The sequence below is a fragment of the Rhinopithecus bieti genome, unplaced genomic scaffold (assembly GCF_001698545.2).
Source record: "Rhinopithecus bieti isolate Rb0 unplaced genomic scaffold, ASM169854v2 scaffold_70802, whole genome shotgun sequence".
Classification (NCBI taxonomy): domain Eukaryota; kingdom Metazoa; phylum Chordata; class Mammalia; order Primates; family Cercopithecidae; genus Rhinopithecus; species Rhinopithecus bieti.
The window spans coordinates 813,908-838,819 of NW_016827192.1; the positions used below are offsets into that span (position 1 = coordinate 813,908).

The following is a 24,912-nucleotide window of genomic DNA, read 5'->3' on the forward strand; positions in this document are numbered from 1 at the left end:
GGAAGGAAGGAAGGAAGGAAGGAAGGAAGGAAGGAAGGAAGGAAGGAAGAATTCAAATGATCTGGGTTGTCCAAAGAAGGAAATGCTGATCAGGAATGTGGTCCATTATAAGCTAACAGAAAATTCAAGCAAAAGATAAGAATTGGACTAGATGGCCTTTGTGGCTTCTTCATCAGTGAAAGTCTGTGAACCTAGAATCAAAAAGGGAATTTGACTGAAGTGAGCATCTAAGGCACATTCTGAAGACCATATTCATTTTTTACAACATCTGCACCCTGCTCCTCTCTGTTAACCTGGGTATTTAAAATCCAGTTGTGTGTAATCTAAAGACCTTCTCAAAACACTCTACCATATTTACATTCAAAATCTTTGTAAAGTAAGAACAAGTCAACTACCTTGTTTCTCTTCCTACTGAAGAGCTGACTCTACTACAGAACTTGTAAAGGAAATAATTATCAATAGAGTTAGATCTAGAACATAGCACCTTTGATTCATAAAAATGAAACCGTGAACATGTGTCTCTTGACCTTCACTGTCTAACATTCCTCCCCAAATTCTCCCTAATGCTGATGGCTTAGTTTATTAATTCAAGTCCGTTGAATAAGCCAGAGTCTGCAATCATGACAGTAGTTGATGAGAGCAAGTGTTGATGTTACTCTAAGTGCATGGGGAAGTTGCAGAGGTCCTTTTCTAGAGGCCTTCAAGATAAGTTGCAGAGGTCCTTTTCTAGATATTGTGATTATTCTACTATTGGCTCATTCCTACTTTTCCACTAAATCTGCCAGTTATCACACTATAAGCAGAGTAAGAAAAAACTCTGGGAATCAAGAAATTCTGCCAATGTCACTTGTGTATTACAATGCTACTGCACTTTTGATTTTCTCCCTCCCACTATTAGTAAGTTATGATACAGCCTCCTCAACACAATACCTAATGCTGAGTACTGTAATAATCATGGTGCACTGCTCACAATCCCTGTGGCAAGCATTTAAACTGCTCTAAGCACCAGCAAAAAAAGAAACAAAAAATTTTTTGGTGGTTCCTTTTAGTCCTTGAATATATCACAATTTAACCCTAATCAGATTTACCTGATGTCAGGAAATAACCTGGGACTTTCGGCAGTCATTATCCTAAAGGGTAATAATCAGAAGGTTGAGAAGAAAAACTTAAAATGGGACTTATCTAATGGGCTAACTTAGGTGACTTAGATAATTAATTACAAAGGGTATAACCAGAGCCAAGTGTAATGTCCCATGTGATTTTTACTAGGAGAGACAAGTCTTAATAATTTCATCTTTGGACAACCCTCCTTTCTAAGCATGTACCTGCCACTTAGGGATCCCCAACCCAACATGCTGAAGCTCATTTCATCATCATTACAGCTCTAACCCCATTGTAAAAATTCACTAGGCTCTTTTAAGCCAGGATAACAAACTTCTCAAAGTGTTGAAAAAACTTGGTGGCTGATATATGCATAGACTAAGTTATGTATATAGGTTAATAAACACACACACACACACACACACACACACACACACACACACATACATCTTTTAGGACTGGTTTGCCTGAAGTCTTGACATCATGGAATGTCAAATGTCAAATGTCTTTAAAATATGATTATCGGCCGGGCACGGTGGCTCATGCCTGTAATCCTGGCACTTTGGAAGGCTGAGGTGGGTGGATCATGAGGTCAGGAGTTTGAGACCAGCCTCGTCAATATGGTGAAAACCCGTCTCTATTAAAAACACAAAAATTGAGGCCGGGTGCAGTGGCTCACACCTGTAGTCCCAGCTACTTGGGAGACTGAGGCAGAAGAATCGCTTGAACCTAGGAGGTGGGGGTTGCAGTCAGCTGAGATCATGCCACTGCACTCCAGCCTGGGTGACAGAGTGAGACTCTGTCTAAAAAAAAAAAAACAAACATATATATGTATATGTTTTATATATATGTCATGTATATGATATATATGTGTGTATATGTATGTGTGTGTATATATATATATATTTTGTCTGATTCTCCTAAATGAAGAGAGAGTAAACTGGCAGAGAAATAGGCATAAGATAATAATTTGACATTTCACATTGTTGTTATCTATATATAGTGTTGTCCTTGAGGTTAGCAGATGCCAGAATTCCTAGATCAATTAAATACAGCACCCTTTGCCCACAGCTTCCTTTGTAAAAGCTGAATATACTAACGGATTTTTCAAAATATCTATTTTCATTTTTAAAAGTATCCCTATTTAAAATGTAGGAGTCTAAAAATATACACAAACCAAATGTTGATTCATTGTAGGAGTTGCATGTTATGATTCCCTCATTGCATCTGGTAACTGCATGTGGTTAGCTACACTTGGTACGACTGGATACAGCTTGACATATTCTGGGATTTATTAAAATGTAAATGACAAAGCAGAAAAGAATGTTCAGACAATTGGATTACTCCATTGACTGAATGTTCCAATACTGTATCTATTTTTGTCAAAGCAATGGTGGTTCCTGCTGTGGAATGCTGAATGGAATATTCCATTGCAGGGCATGGGGAGAACTTGAATAAAGGAAATTGAAACCTAACCATTTAATTTTTAATTCACCTCTCTAAAAGCAACACATTGCCAATACTTGTAAAAGAAATTATGATAATTTTGGCACACAATTATTGGAAGATCATCACTTTCAACTATTTATTCAGTTTGTCTATTACTGGTTCTGTAACTTCATTCATGAAAACAATGATACATTTGCTTGTTTTTGCTCTTGGCCTTGGCTTGTTTTCGTTATGAGCATTATGTGATGAGCATGAATATCTGTGATATGGCAGTGAATATGCACAATCCAAGAGAGACATTTTCCTGATGAGAACTGTTCTTATTTGTTCCAGAGAAGAGAAGGTTGGTAGGTAGTTGTCTTTAAGGACATGAAGGGATTGAGTTTAAAAGAATGGAGGCCGGCTGTTCTTTCTCTCCACAGGGAACAAGAGAAAATGGGATTAAACTACAGCGTGAGGGATTTGGAATAGAAATAAGAATTTCCCAACTGTGTAGAATCTCAAACACTGAAATGCATTTTGATGGAAGTATGTGGACGTTAGTTTTATTTCGATGCCTTTAAAATATGGAACGGCATATTTTCACTATGTGGTTTTATACGGAGGAAGAAGAGCAGATTTGATGACAGAGTTCCGGGATTCTCTTGATCTATGAGTAGAATCTAAAAGTGGTGCACAGTGGTAACTATGAGAAGTAACTATTTTTTATAGTGGTTATTTTTTAATGTCAACTTTTCTCATGAGGACAGACTGTCAATTTTACCTGTACTGCGAGACATGAAATGGAATGGAAGGTAATATAATAAGTTGGGTGGGGACAGATAATACGAGAGCACAATGCAATTTTTAATTTTGTCTTCCCACTACCATTTCTGCTATTGAGTAATTTAAGTTTAAAGGCAAAATATCCTTCTAATGGAGTTTAATATATGTATATTGATTTTGAATTTGTAAAATGTGCTCAGGATTCCTGGGGAAATGAGCATCTCCTGTACCCTCTTTATGGACATATATATATATGTATATTTTTAAGGAGTTGCATTTTCACATTTGATTAGCAAATTAGCAGAATTATTTGAGTATATGGGATTCAAATTGGTCCAAATTCAATTTTGCTGTTAAAAATTATCACCACAGTGCATATTGGTCTTGACTTGAAGATAATTATATTTTCCACTTCCCTGAGATAGTTTAGTGTAGCAGGAAGAGTGTTGCGTTAAAATCAGAAACTTGGGGGTCAGGTCTTACCTCAATCATGACCTGGCTGTTTGACCTGGACAACTCAGTAACTGTTAAGTATCAGTTTATATTCTGAGGAATAAACAAAAATGTGTTAAACAAATGGTTTTTGTTCTAATATGCTATCAACTATTAATACCAAAAACTCTCAATTTTCTGAGCTGAGTCTAAGATTATGTTCCCATAAGTCAATAGTTCTCAACTTTGGCTGCACATTCCGATCTCCAGGGGAGCTTCAGAAAATTCCAATTCCCAGGCCACATTCACACCAATTAAATCAGAATCTGACCTAGGTATCAGTATTTTCAAAACTCCCCAGGTGGTTACAATGTACAGCCAAGGTTTAAAACTCATGCTTTGGATACAGTGCAGTAAGGAACTGAAATAATCATATTAGTGTTATCTACTATGAGTGTGAGAATTGTGTCCATCTTGTTCATTCCTGTATCCTCAAAACTGAACAAAGTGCCCAGCACATACTTGGTGCTCAGTAAATACTTAATATTTTTAGTAAACTTTGGCCAATTCCTAAAAGATATAGGATGTATCAAATCAGCTACCTCCTTTAATCATTTTTATGTTCATCTCATTCACTTAATAAGAGCTCAATTCTCTTCTCTTTTTTTGGTCTGTGGAAACATCAGACGAAAGTGAAATAATAGGTAATCTTTTGCTGCAATACAATTCACCTATCCTTAGGACGAAATTGAAAAAAAAATTATCTATCACATTCTCTAGAAAAGGGGCCCTTTGGAATCTAAAGACATGTCTCCTACATGACTCTACACATCTAGGTGAAAATTAATAAAACTAACTGTCTCTATGTGTCCAGATGTGATATTCATTCAGCAGACATTTATGAAGTACTTTTGATGCCAAGCATTGTGGTAGGCTATTGTAGACTTTCCTGAGCAGGGTTTTATACTAGAATTGAACCCTAATGCTCTGAGCATCTTTACACATAATGAATTATTTGAATTATTTTCCTTCCTTTGCATATAAAATTTTTTTTTAATATATCATTCTTGGGAGAATTGAGAAAATATCATTCAAATCATATCTTTGTTCACATAGCAAACCCCAGTTAAGAAAGGGCTGCAAGTCTAGAGGATAAAATAACAAGCAAAACGTAGCATTTATCTTCTAGAGCGGCACTGTCCAATAGAACTTTCTCAGTGATAGACATGTTCTATATCTGTGCTGTTCAACAGAGTGGCCACCAGTTGCATGTGGCTGTTGAGAACTTGAGATGTGAACAATGCAACTGAGGAACTAAAGTTTTAATTTTACTTAATATTAATTAATTTAAATTGAAATAGCCACATATGGTGAGTGGCTACCTTGTTGAATGGTGCAGTTCTAGAATCTCATGTTCAAATATGAGCACGACACTGGATGATAAGTGCTAATAAGAGGTAAGCTCAGAATGACATGAAAGCACCTAGGTGGGGAAGCTAGTCTTAGCGGTGGTAGAGGTTGGGGTGAAAACTTTCCAGAGAAAATGACTTCTAGGATGGGATGTAAAGGACGAGCGATGGAGTTTGGAAGATGTAGTGGAGAAAGTACTAGGTAGAAGCTGAAGTATGTGAGAAAGCGCAGAAGATAGAGGGAACATTAAGAAAAGGCAGGTGGATGGCACCAGCCTAGAATCACAGAGGGGCTGAAGAGCTGATGAGTCCAGAGAGGACTATTGGAGCCAGGATCTGGGCATGAAGGGTTTTAGGTATCACGATATCTCAAGGGCAATGGGAAGCCAGTGAAGCATTTGAAGCCATGGAATAATACCATCATATTTGTGGTTTAGAGAGATTTCCCTGGCTGCCCCTTGGCAGTGTGAAGAGGAAAACTGGAGGCATGGTACATAGTCCAGCTGAGAAATGAGAGTTGTACTTTAATGCAGTAGCACAGATGGAGAGAAGTAGACATATCTGAATAACAGAAAGAGAAAAAAATCAAAAGATTACCTGAGTGATTGACCATGGCTGGTGGAAATGGGAGAGACAAAGGACCAGACCTTGATTTTTGACTTGGTAGATGACAGTACCTTTTATTTAAAGGTAACATGGGATCCTTTAGAAGTTGTCTCTACATTTAAATTTTCCTATCACATTAGCTGACTTGTTCCTTGTGGATCCTGAAACTACCTTTGATATATACTAGTGAAAACAAATAAATTATAAGAGCATACTTTTTCAAGAAATCAACACAAATTCACAGTTGATGCAACATTGCTTTTATTGGGGGTTAGGAACATATGACAAAGTCACGTAAAATGTCAACAAAGTCACACTTTATGCTTGGCTGCTCTTTACAAAAAATCCCTGTTTATTTATGAACTCATTTAATAAGAACTGTAAGAGATGTCGCCAGCAATTATCATGCTGAAAACAGGACGGCCAGAGCCATGAGAAGATCTATGTCTGACAATGCTAGCAAGCTAAGTGGAAATTTACCATAGTCAAATATCAGATACTTCCACACATTTAGATGTTTGTCCATAAGTAGACCCAGCTTAGCTGACTCCTTTGGGACAGAATTGTGTCTTGAACCTCTGTTATTCAGCTGACCACATTATTAATCATTACTAAATGCCAGTCACATGCAAAGGGGATGGATAAGAAGAATGAGATTTGCTCAATTTTAGCTTTTTATGGCTGAAGTATTTTTGAGTCAGTTACATGGATACGTGAGGATTATAATAGGAAATGACTGAATATTTTTAAAAACATAAGTACTATGGAAACAGTCATGTATAAACATTTGTGCAGAAGCACGTACAAACATATACTGTGCATAAAGTTGGTTAAGAAGATGCTCATTAGATATGATTTATGAAGGTGAACTAAGAATTTGAAATAACTTAAAAACACCATTGAAGACATTATACACATAAAACTTTGGACATTATGCATTCTTTTGGGGATGAACTACTGACAACTTCTGGACTTCACTGCTAGCTATTTTTTACATTGAGATGGGAAACCAAAGCAGTGCAGAACAGAAGCAATCCACTACGAACAAAACTCCCTGGTCACTACCTATAGACAGACTGTTTCCACTCATCAAATTGAAGTGCATACTTAATTTAGGAAGGGCAGACTAGTGCAAGAGCTACTGATAGTGAACCGGAGGGCCTGGTTTCCATCCCTTACTCTGTCACACCCCAAAGTTCGATCTTCTGTAAGTCACTCTAAATTTATGGCCTTTAGATTTATTGCCTCTATTAAAAAGGGCATTGCAACAAGTGACTTAAACCTCCCCCTTTTTTATTCTCAAGGATTTGGGATTTTATGGAGACAAAAGTGAACAATCTCATCAAAGTCTTGCAAAAAAAAAAAAAGTCTGAAATGCCGATAAACTTCATTCCCCATTTTTTTTCAAATTTCTATCATGAAAATACATTCTATCAATCTCGTGTAATTTTAACCAGAAGATTGAAAAGTTTTAGGTGATTATTAAATGGAATAGCTATTTGTTTGCCATGGAAAAATATCAAGGAATATAAAATGGGGTAATAATTGTGACATTGATTACAATATTGCAACTTAGCACTTTAGATCATGAGCTTTGCGACTGCAATCCTGAATGTGAGCCCTGTATATGGCACTTTGGCAAGTTTTCTTGCCTATAAAATGGGAATAGTAATACCTATTTTGCTAGGCTGCTGTAAGGCTTAAGTGAGTTAATATGTAAAATGCTTAACAGAATTCAATAAATACCAATTATCATTAGGTTAATGGAAAAAATCATGGTTCTCCATATTGACACCAATCTCCCTTACTTACTTTAATGGAAGGGAAATATGATAATAATTCTAAGGAATACCTGGGGTGAGAGACAGGAGGTGACAGTGCAAAGTCTTTTCCAGATATGTATAGAGAGCTGCTGAATGTCTGGGTTTAAGTCAACAAGATGTATATATTCATTTCCTCCTCCAATGACATCCACCTAAAGAACTCCATTTCCTCCTTCCTTTCCATTTATCTAAATCTTTGACACCACTCAAGGTTCATCTCATATTTTCCTCTTTTAGAACTTTCTTCCCTATATAATCCAGTTTTGCCAACTTGATGGCAAACTCCCCTGCACTCATCTTTTGCTTGGTTTTGTTTTTGATCTTACCCTCTACTGACCCTATCTGTTACTTATCTTTGCACATGTTTCTATAACTTTTCTAACTAGATTTAAACTCTTTAGAAGCAGTGTTTTTTATCTGACAGAATCTAGCTTTCTCAATTAAAAAAAATAATGATCGATTGGTTAGTGTCAAGTGGACCAATGTGGTACTATGATTATTTTATCTTTTGAATAGCCTCACTACTTCATTTTAAAAGTACTTTTTATTCTGTAGGTCACTCTTTTTTTTTTTTTGAGACGGAGTCTCGCTCTGTCGCCCGGCTGGACTGTAGTGGCCGGATCTCAGCTCACTGCAAGCTCCACCTCCCGGGTTTACGCCATTCTCCTGCCTCAGCCTCCCCAGTAGCTGGGACTACAGGCGCCAGCCACCTCGCCCGGCTAGCTTTCTGTATTTTTTAGTAGAGACGGGGTTTCACGGTGTTAGCCAGGATAGTCTCGAACTCCTGACCTCGTGATCCGCCCGTCTCGGCCTCCCAAAGTGCTGGGATTACAGGCTTGAGCCACCGCCCCCGGCCTCTGTAGGTCACTCTTAAGATCCAACCCAGTGTGTGGCTAAAAATCATTCTCCTTGTAGGATTAATTTTGTTTCTTAAAATATCAACACATTTGTGCAATTCGGGATTTTGGAGCAAGTGCAACAATAAGCATATTCATACTAGGAAAAAAATGAATGTCACACGAATTTAAGTACAAACAGAGGAATACACACGAGGAAGGGAAAGTTCTTGTCTCATGAAAATCTAGATGTCATTATTGAGTTTTCCTGTTTCTTGAAAAGATTGTCTCTTGTTCTGAGAGTTCTAGTGGCTGAAGCTGCACAATTTGGGGGTGTTGCTTAGCAGAGGAGGTGTCTTCAGGTGATCACTTTCTTTGTTTCAACTTCATAGTTGGTTTGAGAGTCCATCAATATAGCAGTCTCTTCAGTCTTTGTCCTTGCACTGGGGAGACATTCCTGAGGAGGGGGACTATAGGACCAGCTGAAAGGAACATCAACACAACTAAAAAAATAACAGAACATGTCACAGAAAGTTATCACATTGACTCTTTAATAATAATAAATAAATGTAAGGATACTTTGGGGACCATTTTCACTAGAAAAATGCCATTGTTTTACATTGTTCCCCTTGCTAAAGAATCAGTCAGCAATGGCATTGCCTGAGTGTGTGTGATACACCACTCTAATGGCTCTGGGAGAAAATGCTGTGTAAGAAAAGCTTCAGGTTTATCCAACAGGGAACTTGCTGAAATAGGACACATAGGGAAAGAACAAAAGAACACAAGACATTGAGGACACATTCAAATAAATCCAAGGAGTGAAAACAAAGTAAGATAGCTGTGAGTACATAACTGCTTAGGAATGCAGGGCTGAATGAAGTCACTAGAATTGTTAGATGTTGTCAATTCCTTGTATTTGTCTTTGTATTCCCAGTGCCTGGCACAGAACATGGTATGGAAAGAAACAAAATAAAAAAAAAAAAAAGAAAGAAAGAGGGAAGGAAGGAAGGAAGGGAGGGAGGGAGGGAAGGGAGGGAAGAAGGGAGGGAAGGGAAGGAGGGAAGGAGGGAGGGAGGGAGGGAAGAATGAAAAACAAGAACGAAAGAAAGAAAGAAAAAAGAGAAAGAAAGAAGAAAGAAAGAAAGAGGAAGGGGGAAAGGAGAACAAAAAAAGAGAAGGGTGGAGGGAAGGAGGGAAATAAGAAGAAGGTTTTCAAAGTGTGGAAGAGGTTGGGGGACAGATTATGCAGAAAGGAAAAGCATATCCTGGAGCATATTCAATGACTTGGAAGCCAGAGAAAGCAGGCTCACTTAATTCAAGAAGAGATTACACATTCTAAGTGGTTTTAGAAAATAGGGTAGGGCAATTTCCAGGTGGCTTTGAACATGTTAAGATTTAATTTGGGAAGTATGATGTGTTAATGTAACTATTGTAGGCTTCCGAGAGGAATATTAAGATGATTCAAATGAATCAAGTGGAAGGAAAAATGTGAAACTCAAAGGAGTTAATCCAATGGAAAAAAACAAACCATACTGCAAGAAATTAAATGAAGGCAGCCCTAAAGAATATAGTCTTAAAATAGAAAGGCAGGTGCTTGTCGGGGTTTCTTCTATGTTAATGTTAATTGAGAGAAATGGGCTTAGAACTCAGATCAAGAATTTGCTTCTCCCACTGTGTAGCTTTTTTCATTCTTCAGCTGTTCTTTTCTGTTACTGCCCCTTCCTGAAAATGAACTCCAGTCCCTACTGTTTTAGCATCAATGCAAAATATGTTAGTAAATACAGAACGTGGAGGTGGAATCAAATATAACTTTGAAGGACAACTGTTGGAACAAATAAGCTCTGGATTCACTGGTCCTGGAGTTGTTCCTATGCCTCCATACTTTAGAATGACTTCAAAAATTCTTAAAGCTGTAAAAGAATTTACAGCCCAACTAATCCAACCCATGCATTTTAAATATAAGGGTATTTGAGAAGAGCTGTTATTAATGTTTCTCTTTTTTATTTTATAAAAGTTGATATGAATAAAATATACTTTTCAGGTAGACGTTAATTTAACTGAAGACCTTCTCATCAGCCTCTTCATCATGCTTACTCAGCGAAGACGTCTATTAAGTCAGGCACACCAAAAGGGGTACACTATGACACATGACTGCTTTTTGCCCTAACCCCTAACCACTGTGGATATACTGAGGATGTTGGCTCTCTAGATGGCAGGTATAATATGTTTTTCAATCTGCAAAATAACTAAGTGTTAAATGTTAATAGGTATTTTTCTAATTAAGCATGCAATAACTGATCTTGGATGAGTAATTAAATATACATCTTAAGATTTTAGAATGTATTATTTTGTGAACATTGACAGGGATGATGGAGTGCTAAGCTTTTGATACACATTTGTAAAACTCATTTTTTAATAAATTAAAATGTTATATATTAAGGAATAACATTTCACACAATTTTTTGTGGCTCATTTGGATATCTAATAATGGCAAATCCTTGAATACATGAGCAAGTGAAAACTAAACCTTGTATTTCTTTGGTATTAGGAGCTACACATCATGCAAAATGTCTCTTTTCTAATAGGAACTCCATTATTAAAACAAATTTTGAGAAATGGATAGTATAAATATGTGAATGACCATATTCTAGGTGTCTACTATGAGTCAACTGTTCTACAAATCAGCTTTCTTTGGGCTCTATGCCTACTCAATTGCAATGAGTCATATCTCGTATCATCTCGATATAAGCCTCTCTTAGAATCCTTTTTGTCTCCCAAACTTGTAAGCATAAATCAAGACCCTTGTATTGCCTTGCTCAGTCAGGGTCCTTCTGTGACCTGATGGTAATGATTCTCCAAATTTGCAACAAGAGCCTCTTCACCTACTGAGTCAACTACCAGGCTGACCAGCCAACTCGCTGTTGCTCTGCCTGGGCTACTCCTTAATAGGTAGCTCTTCAGGGCTCAGTTCCCTGGAAGGAGGCTCTCCAGTGGGGCTGTCAGTAGACCTTGGACATCATGTCAAGGCGTCAAAAGGGAAGTTGATGTTAGTGCATAAATAACCTAAGGCAGAGTTTCAGTATTCAACATGTGCCATGCAAAACAGTGAAAAACAATAAAAACAATTGCTGATTATTGTTACTGTTTTGATTACTTTGGTTAAATTAAAATTATTATCTCTGCCTAAGGTCATTTCCCTGGCATTCTATTTTGTTATTTCAACAAAGGAAATGAATTTCTTCTTAAAACAAATGAATAACATTATTATCCTAATATTCTCAATTACTTCAAGTTATCTAAAGTCAGGAAAAAGACTAAATCAATCAAGAGTAGCAAATATTTTACAAATTAAGCAAGTGTCCACAATCATAACCCTTTTAGAGATAATTAATTTCCAACCTCTAGGTCACACATATTTATTCTTGCATAAGAACACAGATTATAGAGTCCTCATATTCCTATATTAACTAAAGAATTTTTTTAAAATAAGCTTATTTTAAAAAGATTCTACTAAGGAACCATTTCAATGATGAGAAATGCACAAGAAAAGAAAAGAAAAAAACTCAAGTAGTCAATATGTAAACCAACAGACAACTATATGCACATTAGTATAATTACACATTGCAAATTATATCGGATGTATCTAATATCTAATTTTTTGAAAGCTGATTCCACTTGAGACTTCAATAACAGCATCAACATTTTGCAGGTGGCTCCTTCTGTAGAGTATCCAAAGGGAATTATTCCTCTAATGTGCTTACAACCCTCAAGTAAAAGCTAAAGCTCTCTCTTTAGCTTTTGAACACTAGGAATATTACCTTGATAAAGGAAGGGGGAAAGGTTTCACCATATATAATATTCAGCACGGTTATTTATTCTGTTCCTTCTGTGCCCATGATATTTATTTGCTTCAAGCAATAAGAAACAAACTTCAACAGGAGACTCATTAGAAAATGTGAACGAGGCTACATCTATATTCTGAGGCAGCGATATAAGAAGCTAAGGGTTGATAATTTCTTAGATCAATTGATAATAGAGAAATGTTCAACAGAATGGCAGATTATATCTTTGACTGAAGACAGAAAGCCCTACATTAAATTCAGCACTTCTAAAACATATGATTAATTTGTCCTAAAGAGGACACCAGATCAAAGCTCTGCTTTGAGAAATAGGCTTTTGTCCTCATCTTTCTATATGAGTTAATCAATCATCAAATAACCAAAATAAATTTGTGATCTTGGAGAACGAAGCATATTATTCAAGGTGATTGGCTCCATTTTCTTGATTCCTCCTTCAAGATCTTTCTGCTAATTAGTCAGGGTTACTATTGAATTATTTAATTATCTGCACTTTTGTGCAATAAAATATGTTGTCATATCACATACTTTATCATGCTGTTGCAGTTCACACTTAATGATGCCTCTATAGTTAGCAATTTCCTTTGTTCTGCTCAGTAAGTGGTTTTAGAAAGAGGGTGGGCCGGGAAGGTGGAGCCCTGGGGTTTGTAAAATAAAATCATATATTCCTGGTCTACACGCCAAACTTTATGCATTTACATGAATTTCTTCTTAGAAACTCAGTGGCAATTCCATTTGTAATAAGCTAAGAGGCACAGGTCGGTGACTTGGAATGCAAACGCCACCGTGTTACTATACCTTGAACATCTCTCTAGTGCATTTCCACTGCAGTGCAATGGTAAAATGACGATTTAATTTTTTTTTTTTTTTTCTAATCAGCAAGGAATGCCTTTAACAAGGAAGAAGTAAATTATGATAATTACTCTGAATGGTCGGATCCTTGAGCATTACTAATTAGCATTTATTGCCTGGATTATAGAACAATGCATGTGAAACCGAACTGCGATTGCTCTTTTACGTTGAAGACTTGAAAAGGCAATGGAGCAAAAAGCCAGCATCATCAGTAGTGTAGTCAGTAGTTTACATCTCCTTGATAGGACGCAGAACCCCTCACTTTGGAAACACATAAATATGGTCCTCAGTATTTATGGCCCATTCATTTTTTTTTTGTTGTTGTTAGTCACGTATTTACATAAGATATCACAGTCATGGTAGACTAATGAGAGAAGCATTTTGGTTATGATGTCATTTTGGGATGATTTTATCAGTTGTGAGAGTTTAACAATAAGGAACATAAAACTTGCTGTTTCATAAAAATGTGAAATTTTCCTGGAGAAATTTTGACTTAAAAATGGAACAAAGAACGCAGTTGGTCGTGAATAAAATTTTACATTCGCTTCCCCACTTTCTCTTAGAAGATCTACAGTTGGGAATAACCGATAAAAGGCAATTGGTTTCTGGCTTAAGAGCCTTTTTCATTAGGAATTTTCAGTCAATTAAAGGCTGAAATTAGAAAAACATTAGACATTAATCAACAGACCAACACCAGTCACATAAATAAATGGCATTCGTATAATTTGGCAGTTGAAATTCTTAAATAATCTGGCAGGTAGAAGGAGAGAAAGAGGAAAAACGAGCCGTTCATCATTCTCACTGCGGTCTCACCGTTTCCCTCCACACCCCACTACAGCGAATGAAGAGAAAGAACATCGTAAAATATAAAGCCAGTACTAAATACAGTCACTAGTCTTCCGATACCGTCCGTGGATTCCCCACCCTGATCCTTTCTAGTTTGAAAGAATAAGTTTGACTAAATCTGTGAGGAGATTAAACAGGCTGGTGATAAAAATTAATTCTGCTGAATGAGCAAATGCATTTGGATTGCAGAGATGCAAATAAGATAATACTTTTCTTTTCCTTTGACATACCAAGAGGATTCGTTTAGAATGTTAAATTTGATTTTATTAGAATATATTAGCAGTGTTTTAATTAATACCAATCAAAAATGTTCTTTCCCTGAGGCTTGATGTGTTCCTCGCTTTCTAAATCATCTGTCTTTTTTTCACCAAAAAGCCCCTCTACCAAATTACCAAAGCCTTTGTTACATTCTTTATAATTTTACTGTATTCAATGGAAAATTATGAGCTGTTTACCTAAAGGTGTCTTGCCTATAATATTAGTTCCCAGGTGCTAGATTTAAACTGAATACTGTTCATTAGTACACATTTTTTTTTTTAAGGTAGAATTAGAGACTTGAAAAGAAATATCTTCTGTACTTTTCTTTTGGGGAAAAATGTTGCAAAAAGAGTTTTGGCTGGTTCATATTATTTGGCTTTATTCTCACTAGAGCTTTCTAGAGCTGTTAAATTTCCAACTGCCTTGGTTTTGAGCTGGCATTTCTTTGGAAACAGAGGCAAAAAAGGAATTTTTAAAAAGGAGGTGGGGAGAGAATCTAGTTAAAAATACGGTGAGCCAGTGTGCCCTGTGAACTGAATTGTAACTGTGTGTTCCAAGGAGGTGCTGCATTGCATTTCACTCATTATCCTCTCCTTTTCTCTCAAGCTTCCTGTCCTCTGTGTCCGAAATCTCCAGTTCACTTCTTTCTCTTTTCTTCCCGCAACGCACCCCCACCCCAGTTCCCCGCCTTATTTTTTTTTTTTTTTTTTTTTATCTGCCAAGCTGGATTTGCACTTTTAAAGATCAGTATCAATAATGCCCTGCTTGTTTCGGTTGCACTCTCCCTTTAAAAGACAGCCCCCTCTAATTGATGCGTCTGGGCTAGTCTAGACTGGTAGTGATTGAACCAACCACCAATTATGTTATTCATTTCACTGAACTTCACTGATGGGCTCGGTGAGGAAGAAGGGGTGTTGAGAAACCTGCCCTTGCACTGAAGCAGTTGCCTGCTGAAATAGAAAATCGGGTGTCGTTATGCACTCTTAAATGCCTGGGTGATCAATTGTATGATAGCAACCTCGGAACATGAGCAATCCACTTGAAAACATGTAAAAACCTGAGAGTGCCTTGAAATACAAACTAAAACACTTGCATTAAATTACTACCCTGTTATCAGTGAAAATCACAGAAGAATTTTATCTGACATGTTTTTATTGATCCATGTATACCTTTTCATAGAGTAAACTGCAGATATATTTTAACTTCAAAAAGCACCAACTGTTTTACAAATGTTTGATATGAATAATGTGGTAATATAGATCCCTAAGTTAAATAGATGCCTCGCTGTAATTTCCAAATACCTATGCATACACATCAGCTAAGATAGGGGAAGTCATTAAACCATCGAATATAAACTAACGATGACTCAACAATCAAATAACTATTTTTTTTGAGGCACATTCAGACTATCAAAGACTGGAAAGTAATATTCAAATATTACTACACAAGATGTTTCAACAAAAGACATGGTGCAATTGCTGCATAGTTCATATTCTCAATTCAATTTTCTCATACAAAATGGTTTCTTGATTGCAATGTGGCATTAATGACTAAAATTGCAATAAACACTTAAAAAAAAAAACCGGCAAAGAACAGTTCCTTAACCTTCAACTGCACATATAAAACAAGGCTACAACCTATATAAAATCTTAAGAAGAAGAAAGCATTTGGATTGGACTGATTTAGGTATTTTTCAAACATAGAAGAGAAATGTTGGCCCAATAATACGAAAATTGTTTAAATGAAATTTTATACCAGAATTTTTCACAACAAAGGAAAGGTAAGTTACTGTTTCTCTTCCCCAACTACAAGACAGACCTAAATCACTGAAATTATTCGGTTATAAAAAGTTACAGCTCAAGAAAACTACAAACTAGGTAATGCTAGCCATTACCTTAAGAAAGGATAATTTTAAATGTACTGTTTGGATGTTATAAAACATTTTTGGACTGAATTTAAGTACTGATAAAATTTTCTTAGTTTTAAAATGAAAACAGTATTTGTTACTCCGAAAGAATATGATAATTCTGTTTGCTGTTGTTGTTGCTTTCATTTTACATATTTAGAAGATTTATTTCCAATCTTTATCACCTTTATATCCATAAAGTATAACATTTTGTAAAAGATACCCAGCAAGGAGGTGGTATCCCTTCTTTTATTGTTAAAAAATCTTGCAAATTCATACAAACTTAATTTTTATTAATACTATACATTCTATCCTTTGTGTGGAATTGGAAGAATAGAATTTTAACCTACTAATATTTTAGTCCAAACTATTAGTTTGCCTTTATCTGCATCTGTATGTTCACTGTCTAGCCATCCATGATACACATGTGTGGGCACTGAATATATAATATATTTACATGCCCATTTTAATTGGACACAATTTTAAGATTAACTGTGGAGTTTGAAAGTTGGAGGCATGGGGCATGCTGGGACTTCAGCTGAGATGTTCTGAGGTCAAGCACCAGGTACTGAGCTGTTCTTGTTACGCTCGTATACTACTGCGTGTTGCTCTCAAGGAACAGACCAGGCAGATGAGTTCCACAAGCCTCAGGCATCAATAACATACATACATGTACATAGCAGCCAACACGCTATTAAAGCAGAATATATACCTACTTTAACAGAAATTCAGGAGCTGCCACTCTCTGGTCACCTGATCCCATCTAACAATGAAAACCTCAGAGGTATACTCAATCACTTCAGACAAACTTTCTTTTCTTTTGTTTTTGCTTTAAAGAATAAAGTTCCACCAAATTTCCAGGATGCAAAAGCACGACTCGCAGCTCCCAAGAGCCTAACCCGTGGATTTAAACGGTAAACATCACAAGTTAGGGTCTCAGGGACTGAGAGGAGCGCAACAATGTTTTCTTTCTTGAGACAAAACAAAGCAAAACAAGAATGACAGGCAATTTCTGTTCGAGGTTCATAACTAAAATGCAACAAACAGGTGGTATGGTATTTCTTCTCTAAGCTCCTTTCCTTCACAAAATTGAGATTCCATTTAAGCCTAATACATACATACACACATACGCAGTATCTGGGGGCGCATATACAGTTACGCACATACACATACAATCACGAGTATATCAGAGAAAACTCTTTCAAGATTTGGGCAAAATAGTTGACTAAAATGGAAAATAATATGAATAGACTCAGAAATGCCCACGTTTTTAAAACCATAGTCTACAATAAGGATTTCGTGTCTCTTCAAAGCTTTAATTTACGACTAGCACAGATGACTGAAGAGAAAATAGGAGGCATCTCTTTCCCCCAGGGCAAGCATGCCGCATGCAAAAATCATAGAAATTGGGTTTTCAAAGGAGAAGACCAAGAAGTAGGATTCAGAGGCTATAGAAGTGTAAATGTGAAGAGCATTCTGAACTCACCCATTCGAAGCGGAGCGGGCCCGCACAGCCTCCTGTGGCACCATCCCGAGCAAGGGGGGGAAATGAGAGCTCTCAGTGCGCTAGGCTGGGCGAGGTGTTTCAATAGAGGACGGAGAACGGGGGCGGGGAGGGGAGGCGGGGGCAGGAAGCGATACACCAAATCTCGAGACTGTAACTCTGTAGCTTATGCTTTGACGAGAGAAAAAAAAGGCAGTTGGGTGGGAGTGGAGGGAGGGGCTGGAACTGATCAAATTTGGAAAATATTCACTTAAAATTAAAAAAAAAAAAAAAAAAAAAAGAGAGAGAGTATGAAACCTCCCCAGAGCTGCTTTCTGAAAAATTTCTTCCTTCTTTCTTTAGCGTGCACTTTGCCAGTCCTGCAAACGGAGCCTTCGTCTGCATCAGCTGCTTGGCTGAAGTCAAGGCCAAATCACCAAGAGCGAGCACCAGGCTGTCATTTGGTAGACGCGAAGTGGGAAGGGCTGGGTGCGGGCTGGGGAGAGACATTCCCCCCGCACCTCCCGCTGCGGATTCTTTGAAGCCTTTGGCCAATATTTCAGAGGAATCCGAAGCATAATTCCCCTCCATCTTCGCAGACAGCCCCTGGTTCTGTACCTGATAGATTGTCGCTTTCCTCATCAGACTGGAAGTGTGGCTTTCCTGTGCCGCCTCCAAAAATGAAAGGAAAAGGAGAGGAGGCGGATGGGAAGACGACCCTTTTCAAATATTTCTTCTCCTTTTCTTTCTGTTTTCATTTCATTTCTTTCTTCTTCTTGTTCTTCTTTTATTCCAGGCCTGAGCAAGGTAGATGGCTGGCTAGTCAAAGAGAATGACAAAGCAGCCACAGCCAGGAAGACACTGGAGAGGCCTCAACGCACTTAGTAAAAATGCTAAATATTTTTTAGATATTTCCATATGCAACTAAAACAGTTAGAGCTCCAGACTCTCCCCTCCCCTCCTTTAAAATAGAATCATGCTAGCAAGACAGCTAAATTATGTCTCTTTTCCCTCTGTACAGTGTCTGTTTAGCACCCCCCCCCCCCCCGCCCCCCCCACCTTCAAGACAACTTTTTTCTCACCTCTGTAGGTTCTTCTCAGGCACAATCCTCCGTTGAGCTCAGGGGCTCTCCTTTTCTTTTCCCTTCCCTTTTCCTTTTCCTCTCAGAAAAGCTAGTCTGTCATCATCACACCTAGCTTCTCTCTCGCTCGCTCAACCTCTCTCCCTTTCTCTTTTACTATTAAAATATAATAATAATAATGGCCCTTTCGACATAGCAGCATGAAGTGGCTGCCTTTGAGAAGCACATTTAATCTTTACTGGCTCCCCTAGGCTTCAGTGAAGAAGGAGAAGGCAAGGGAAAAAAAAGGGAGAGAGAGAAAAAAAGATTGTAAGGGAGGCTGCTGACGGACAGCAGGCATCAGGCACAAATCAGCGACAAGTTGAATTTTCCTAGACCACACTGCCCCCTTTCTTCTCGGCTTGCTCCCTGGGCTCCTGGAAAGCCCGAGTGTCTGGTTACAGGAGGCAACGGGTCTCCTTTTGCCAACCATGGTGCAGATTCCTCGCATGCCTGCTTAAATCTCTGGCAGAATAAGAAATCAATATCCCCCTCTAATCACCTTTAGCTCTTCGATGGCTTCCCCCCTTTTCTGAGAATCCACTTGGCTCTCCTCGCCGCTCCCCCGCCCTGCCGGTCTCCTACATACAAAGCTTGCAGCCCTGTCATTTCTCACTTCCTTCCATATCTTGGAGACAAGCCTCTCTTCTAATATCCTCTCGCGCTTGCTCCCTCTCTCTGTTGTAGTGTGTTTCATCCCTGACTTGCAGTGCTGGATGCACTAAGGCATCTCCCTGACTACTAATGAGGCCAAAAATACATCAGCAGGTCAGGGGGAAGGCCAGACACTGTATTATACAAATACAAAAAATTTCTCAGCCTGCTAGACCTAGAGATCAGGTATCACATTTTCGGAAAGGCAAAACAGGGAGGGAAAGAAGTGAGGAAGGGAGACCACGGTGCAGTTTCTCTGCCTAATTGTTTCACATCCTAGGGGAATTTAAAGCACACATGCATGTATGAGTGCAGGTGATGGATTCTGTGAATCTTCGTGACTTTTCTTTATGGACAGAATGTCAACAATGCCCAAACATTTCTCTGCAATCAGCATTTAGCGGGATAAAAGAGCAATGATTCAGATCTACATTTAAGATACGTAGACACTCTGTTCAGGCATGTGATGACTACGGTGCTAAAATTCCCTTTCCTTCCAGTGGCTGGGGTTTGCTCGTTGACTGTATTTGCAATATGTACTAATTTACCATCTATGTGCCCTTGGATTTTGAAATGAACTCGTCAGTCACTGAAGCTCATCCTAACCCTTTGCTTTCACTGCAGACATTTTCCTTATTCCTGAAGCATGTTTTTCCTCTTCACATGTCCGACAGACACATATACACTTCATCGATCAGCCTCAAGTCCCCCAAAAATGACAAGTAATATTTCAGATGACAAAAAAAAGAGGCAAAAGAAAAAAGGAAGACATCCTAAGTTGATTGGGGGAGCATCTCCTATCATTTCTGTTGGCACTCATTTTTAAAGCTCTGCTATGCATTGATCCTTTAAAGCATGGATCTGCCGAAAATTAGGGTCTCTACCTATCTGTATACACAGTGGGTATGTTGCCATTCTAACCCAATTTTTCTGGCTAGAATCATGCAGACAACAGGCAGTGTGGTGTTAAATATAATGTCAGATTCTGTAAATAGCAAGGAAAGGGAGAAAGGTATCTGAGGATGCAGGTTTCCTCTAAGTCAATGTTTTTAAAAGATAGTTTCTTTGTGCTCAACTCAGACATAATTGTGCTTTGTCTCTGACTGTGAGACCTGCAGAAGCATGTCTAGATGCCAAGGAAAAGGAGAAGAAAATGCACAAATAAGAAGATACAGAGAGAGGAAGAAGGGAGAGGAGAGAAGTAGAGAGGAAAGGCGAGGAGCGCGTAACAGTTAAAGGCAAAAAGAAAGTGTTGGATTTTTTTAATACTTTTTTTTCTTTTTGTCATTATTGGGAAGGAGAAAGAGGTGGTTGCCAGGAGTTGGTGACTAGGTTAGAATCTTTTTCAGATTTGGCTAACAGGGTGTTTTCACTAGACTGATGGAGAAAAAAGAAACACGCTAGAATAATCATGAAGGGTGGAGCTGTTAAAAAAAAAAAAATCTTTGACTCACTGGGTGCCTCCCTGTACACCAAAATGAATCATTCCTAACCAGAATCATCAATTGTCTTAGAGTACTTCTATATGAAGACCAGATTATGGGAATCATGTCATTGAACCCATTTTCAAAGGGAAAGGTAAATAGAGGACGCGATTCCCCGAGACTCTTTTAAACCTCTCTATATTTGCAACAATAGTTCAGCATGATTTTCACATAATAAGCTAATTTGCCCTTGCCTGTATTCACTCTGCTTACAAAGATATACAAATATATAGCTTATGAAAGTTTTGCTATGAACACATCATTTTCTCTATACAACTCAGCGATGTCTTTGGAGGATACTTATTTCAAGCAGTTAACACCTGACCCCAATTTCTGTGGGTAATTAGTGAGCTAGATAACCACACAAAGTGGGTAATTATTTAGTACCCAAGGGTACGCTAGAAGTGGGTAGTGGCTTTGTTAACAAAAGCACATCTCTAATTATTGTATCTATGATGGGTGTTTTAAAAATACCAGTTACTATATCAAGTGAACCATGATAAATAAGTGAACTAGTTTGCTGTCCTTAGCATATACATACGTATCTTCTATCATGGTTAATAATATTTACCTCTCTTGTATGGAGTGTTGTGAAGATTAATTAGTTAACATCTGTAAGACTCTCAGAAGATGAAATATTGCTAGAGGCCTTTTAAATACAGTATTATTATTGTTATTATTACCTTGGCTAAAATTCCCAGGAAGGGAGAAATGGAGAGGGTAAATGTTATTGTCTGGTCTACGTCTAAGTTTGCAAATACGCTGAGATCACAAACATAATGAGTTTGATTATGGGGAGTAGTTTCCTACCTGACAGAGTCTAACCCACGCTGTAATAGAAAAGGCAGAAGATATTTCACGGACAGCTGGCTCTGGTTGGATCTGAGGAACTGGGATAGAAGTGGAGGGGAAAGGGAGGAGCAGGAAGAAGGAGTCACTGATGGACTGGGAGGAAGCCGAATCTGCTGGACCACACCCTCCTTCCAAAGTCTTTCTATCCTTCTCTTTCACAAGCAGCAAATAAGCACAAAAACCCCCAAAGAAGATATCTATGCAAGTCCTGGGACAAATTCAGCGTAATGACAATCTATCTGCCAGTTACATAGCATTTCTTCTGGAGGAGAACCATCAGCACAAATTATTATAACAAATGCACATACATTTTAAAATATTACAGTGTTGAGAATAGGCACACACAGATCAACCTCAGATAACTTTAACCCAGGTTATGAGCAGCAATGAAGAAGCAACTTTTAAATTGCTTTTATGAATCACTCTCAGGGGGAGAAGAGGGTATTATTAATTTTTGCTAAGAAAGAAAGAAAATACAAAAGAAAGGAAAGAAAGAAAAAAAAAAGGAAAAGAAAACCCCATGCTTTCAGGGACCTAATTCTGGAGAACAACCAAGCCTTGAAAACAAACAACAACAACAACAACAAAAACTTACTGCTGCTTTCCCTGTAAATGCCCATCTCCTTGAGCTGGCTGTGTGGCTCTGGCTGAGGCAGGACAGACAGAGGCCTCTTGGAATCCAAATCTTCAAGTAGGCTCACCACATTTTTTCTTTCAAAGCAAGGTTGTCCTGGGGATTAACCCTAGGAGTCTGGGAGATGCAAGCATGTGGGGAGGGTGAAGAAAAAGATGCAAAGATGTTGTATTCAGTCCAGTTGACGGCTTCCAGGGAATAGAAAAAGGAAAGGACCCCATGAGCCAGCCAACAGGTACCACTGCCGAAATCTCTGCTGGAGGACGGCCTTTGGAACACGTGCTTGTGCTGTGATTGGAGGTCAGTGGTGTGATGAGCACCTTTTAAGAGTTTGGGAGCAGAGGGAAAATTTCTCCAAAAGCCACCCAAGCCAGGCTTCTGACCTGGAGCCCAGTACGTGTCACCCCCTCTCTGAGCTCAGAACTACAAAGGCTGACTGGCATTCTCCAACCCGCCCAGCTCCTTTCAAACCCACAGACTGTGCCAGACTGGCCCCACCTCCCACTGCAGCAAATTCTGTAGCCCTGCTCCATGCTGTGTTGTAAGGAGCCAGATTTCCGTTTTAATTGTCCTACCTGGCCGTCCCCTCTGCCACTACCCCTGGCTCTTGGTTCCTGGCATGGTTTCAAAGGCCCAATCAATGGCTTTCCCTCCCCCATTGGAATCTTAAACACTGCTAGTTCTCCCTTCTCCAAATTTTATCTCTTTCAAACTTAAATGTTTTTATGTCTTGTACTTTCTTTCATATCTGGCCACCACCACCTCGTTTCTTTGGACCCTCTCATTCTCTTGTTTGACACTTTTTTGCCATGTCCTGTCTCATATTAGGACTGAAAACCCAAACCAAAAGTCAGCTGCTAGCATCTTTCCCTTCTCCTCCCCCACGCTATGTTTAATGTATCTGACAATCCAATGCATCTCAAGGCATGTCCTAAACTCTCACCTAAAAAGAGTTGAAGCCAGCAGACAGCAGGTGTGTATGTGTGTGTTAGATAACCTAACTATGTGAATGTAGCAGGAAAGAGCCTGATGCACATGGGTGGAAGGAAGAACAGAAGAAAGGAATCTGGTATACTTGAAAATATTTAGGGTAAAACCAATGAAAGCTAATTGTGGCAAGAACTTACAGAGAAAATACCACACACAAACACACATGCACACACACACACACGCACACATATAGCTTATATCAAGCATCCATGCTGAGCAGTTAAATCATAATACCCTAAGATTATCTGATTATCTGAAAAAGTATTTACCATACTGTGAATGGGACAGGCAGGGCCACATGGTTCTGCAGCTGAAAGCTAAATACAAAAGCCTTCTAGAATGGATTGGAAGAGGATGGCAAACTCCTATAAATCATCTGCCTCCCTCCACCCTTGTCTGGGCTTAGGGGTTAAGAACTGTTATAGCACCTCTCTTTTATTTCCATCATGATTTTAAGCTTATTATTGCTATTCATTCTTTAAAATATTTGTGCCCTTAACCTTACTCCTTAGATATTCATGGCTTTCATGTTGCAAGTCCGTTCTCTGTGATACCTCTAACACCTATCATTGAAGGTCTTCTCTGTGTCAGACACAGGTAACTAATATCTCATTTAGTCCCCAAAACAGCCTTTAAAAGGTATCATCAGTGTTTTACAGATGCAGAAAATAAGGTTTGAAATAGTTAGAATTGCCCAGCTCATGGGTGGCACTGCTAGGATTTGAACCCAGGGCTAATTCATGGTCTTTCCTTTGCATCAATATACTCTTTGACTCCTGTCCTAGCATAAATGACACTTTCTGCAGTTAGTCCCCTCAAACTAGTTTAGTTTCTTCTCCTATGCATTTTCCATAGCACCCTATACTTACACTATCTTAGCATTCATTCATTCTTTTTATTTTGCTGATTTTTATCTAGTTCATAATTACTGACTACTTAACTCTATGTCGGGCACTGTGCTGGACAGCAAAATTTCCTTAGCCAGAGGACAGGAAGTGATGCTGCAGTGCTGGCATCATCTGTGTACTATGCTACTCCATCTCCCAACCCTAAGATCACAAAGACAGAGGCTGTGACAGGGTCTCCCTGTAACCCCAGTACACGGCACAGCACCTGTTACACAGCAGGAGCTCAGCAAATCATTTCAGAATAAATTTTTATGCTAAGATGGCTTTGATTGTAACATTTTGAGAGAGCAATATTCACGCCTAAATAGCCCTTAAAATGCTTAATAAAATGCCACATAAACATGGCATTTAATAAATGGTAGATTGAAACCTTATTTTCTAAGACTGTACTCTGGCTGAGGTCCCACTTATAGTCACATTTGTGTTTCTGAAAACTAGAAAATTGCTCTGTTTAATTCATCCTATACGTTCTGAAGTCAGGCTGTTTCTGTTTGAAGCCAGTCAAGCTCTGTCTGAAATCTCTCCAATCAGTAGAGTATGAGGTCATGTCAAGTGATAAACTGTCCAGGGTGATGTGGCTGTGAAGAACTATTTTGGGCTACATGTGAGGAGGGAGAGCTCTTACACTTTAAAGTGTGTGGCTAAA

General features: G+C 38.4%; 1 protein-coding gene across 7 annotated transcripts in view; it reads right to left on the bottom strand.

Moving 5' to 3' along the window:
• LOC108523219 (uncharacterized) overlaps nucleotides 1-22,581 on the bottom strand; it is an 80,229-nt gene extending 57,648 nt beyond the window's left edge. For 3 of the 7 annotated variants that reach the window (XR_001883756.1, XR_001883759.1, XM_017863730.1), the window contains exon 1: nucleotides 17,627-18,352. Coding sequence is in view for 2 of the 7 variants with exons in the window: in XM_017863730.1 (XP_017719219.1) it covers nucleotides 17,627-17,630 (4 nt within the window). In the remaining 5 variants the exon portion in view is untranslated. Of the gene's footprint in view, nucleotides 1-8,360; nucleotides 8,925-17,626; nucleotides 18,353-18,705; nucleotides 19,195-22,329 lie in introns of those variants that run through there. The other 4 variants (XR_001883758.1, XR_001883757.1, XR_001883755.1 and 1 more) reach the window with 4 other exon arrangements.
• Between the last annotated feature and the right edge of the window lie 2,331 nt (nucleotides 22,582-24,912).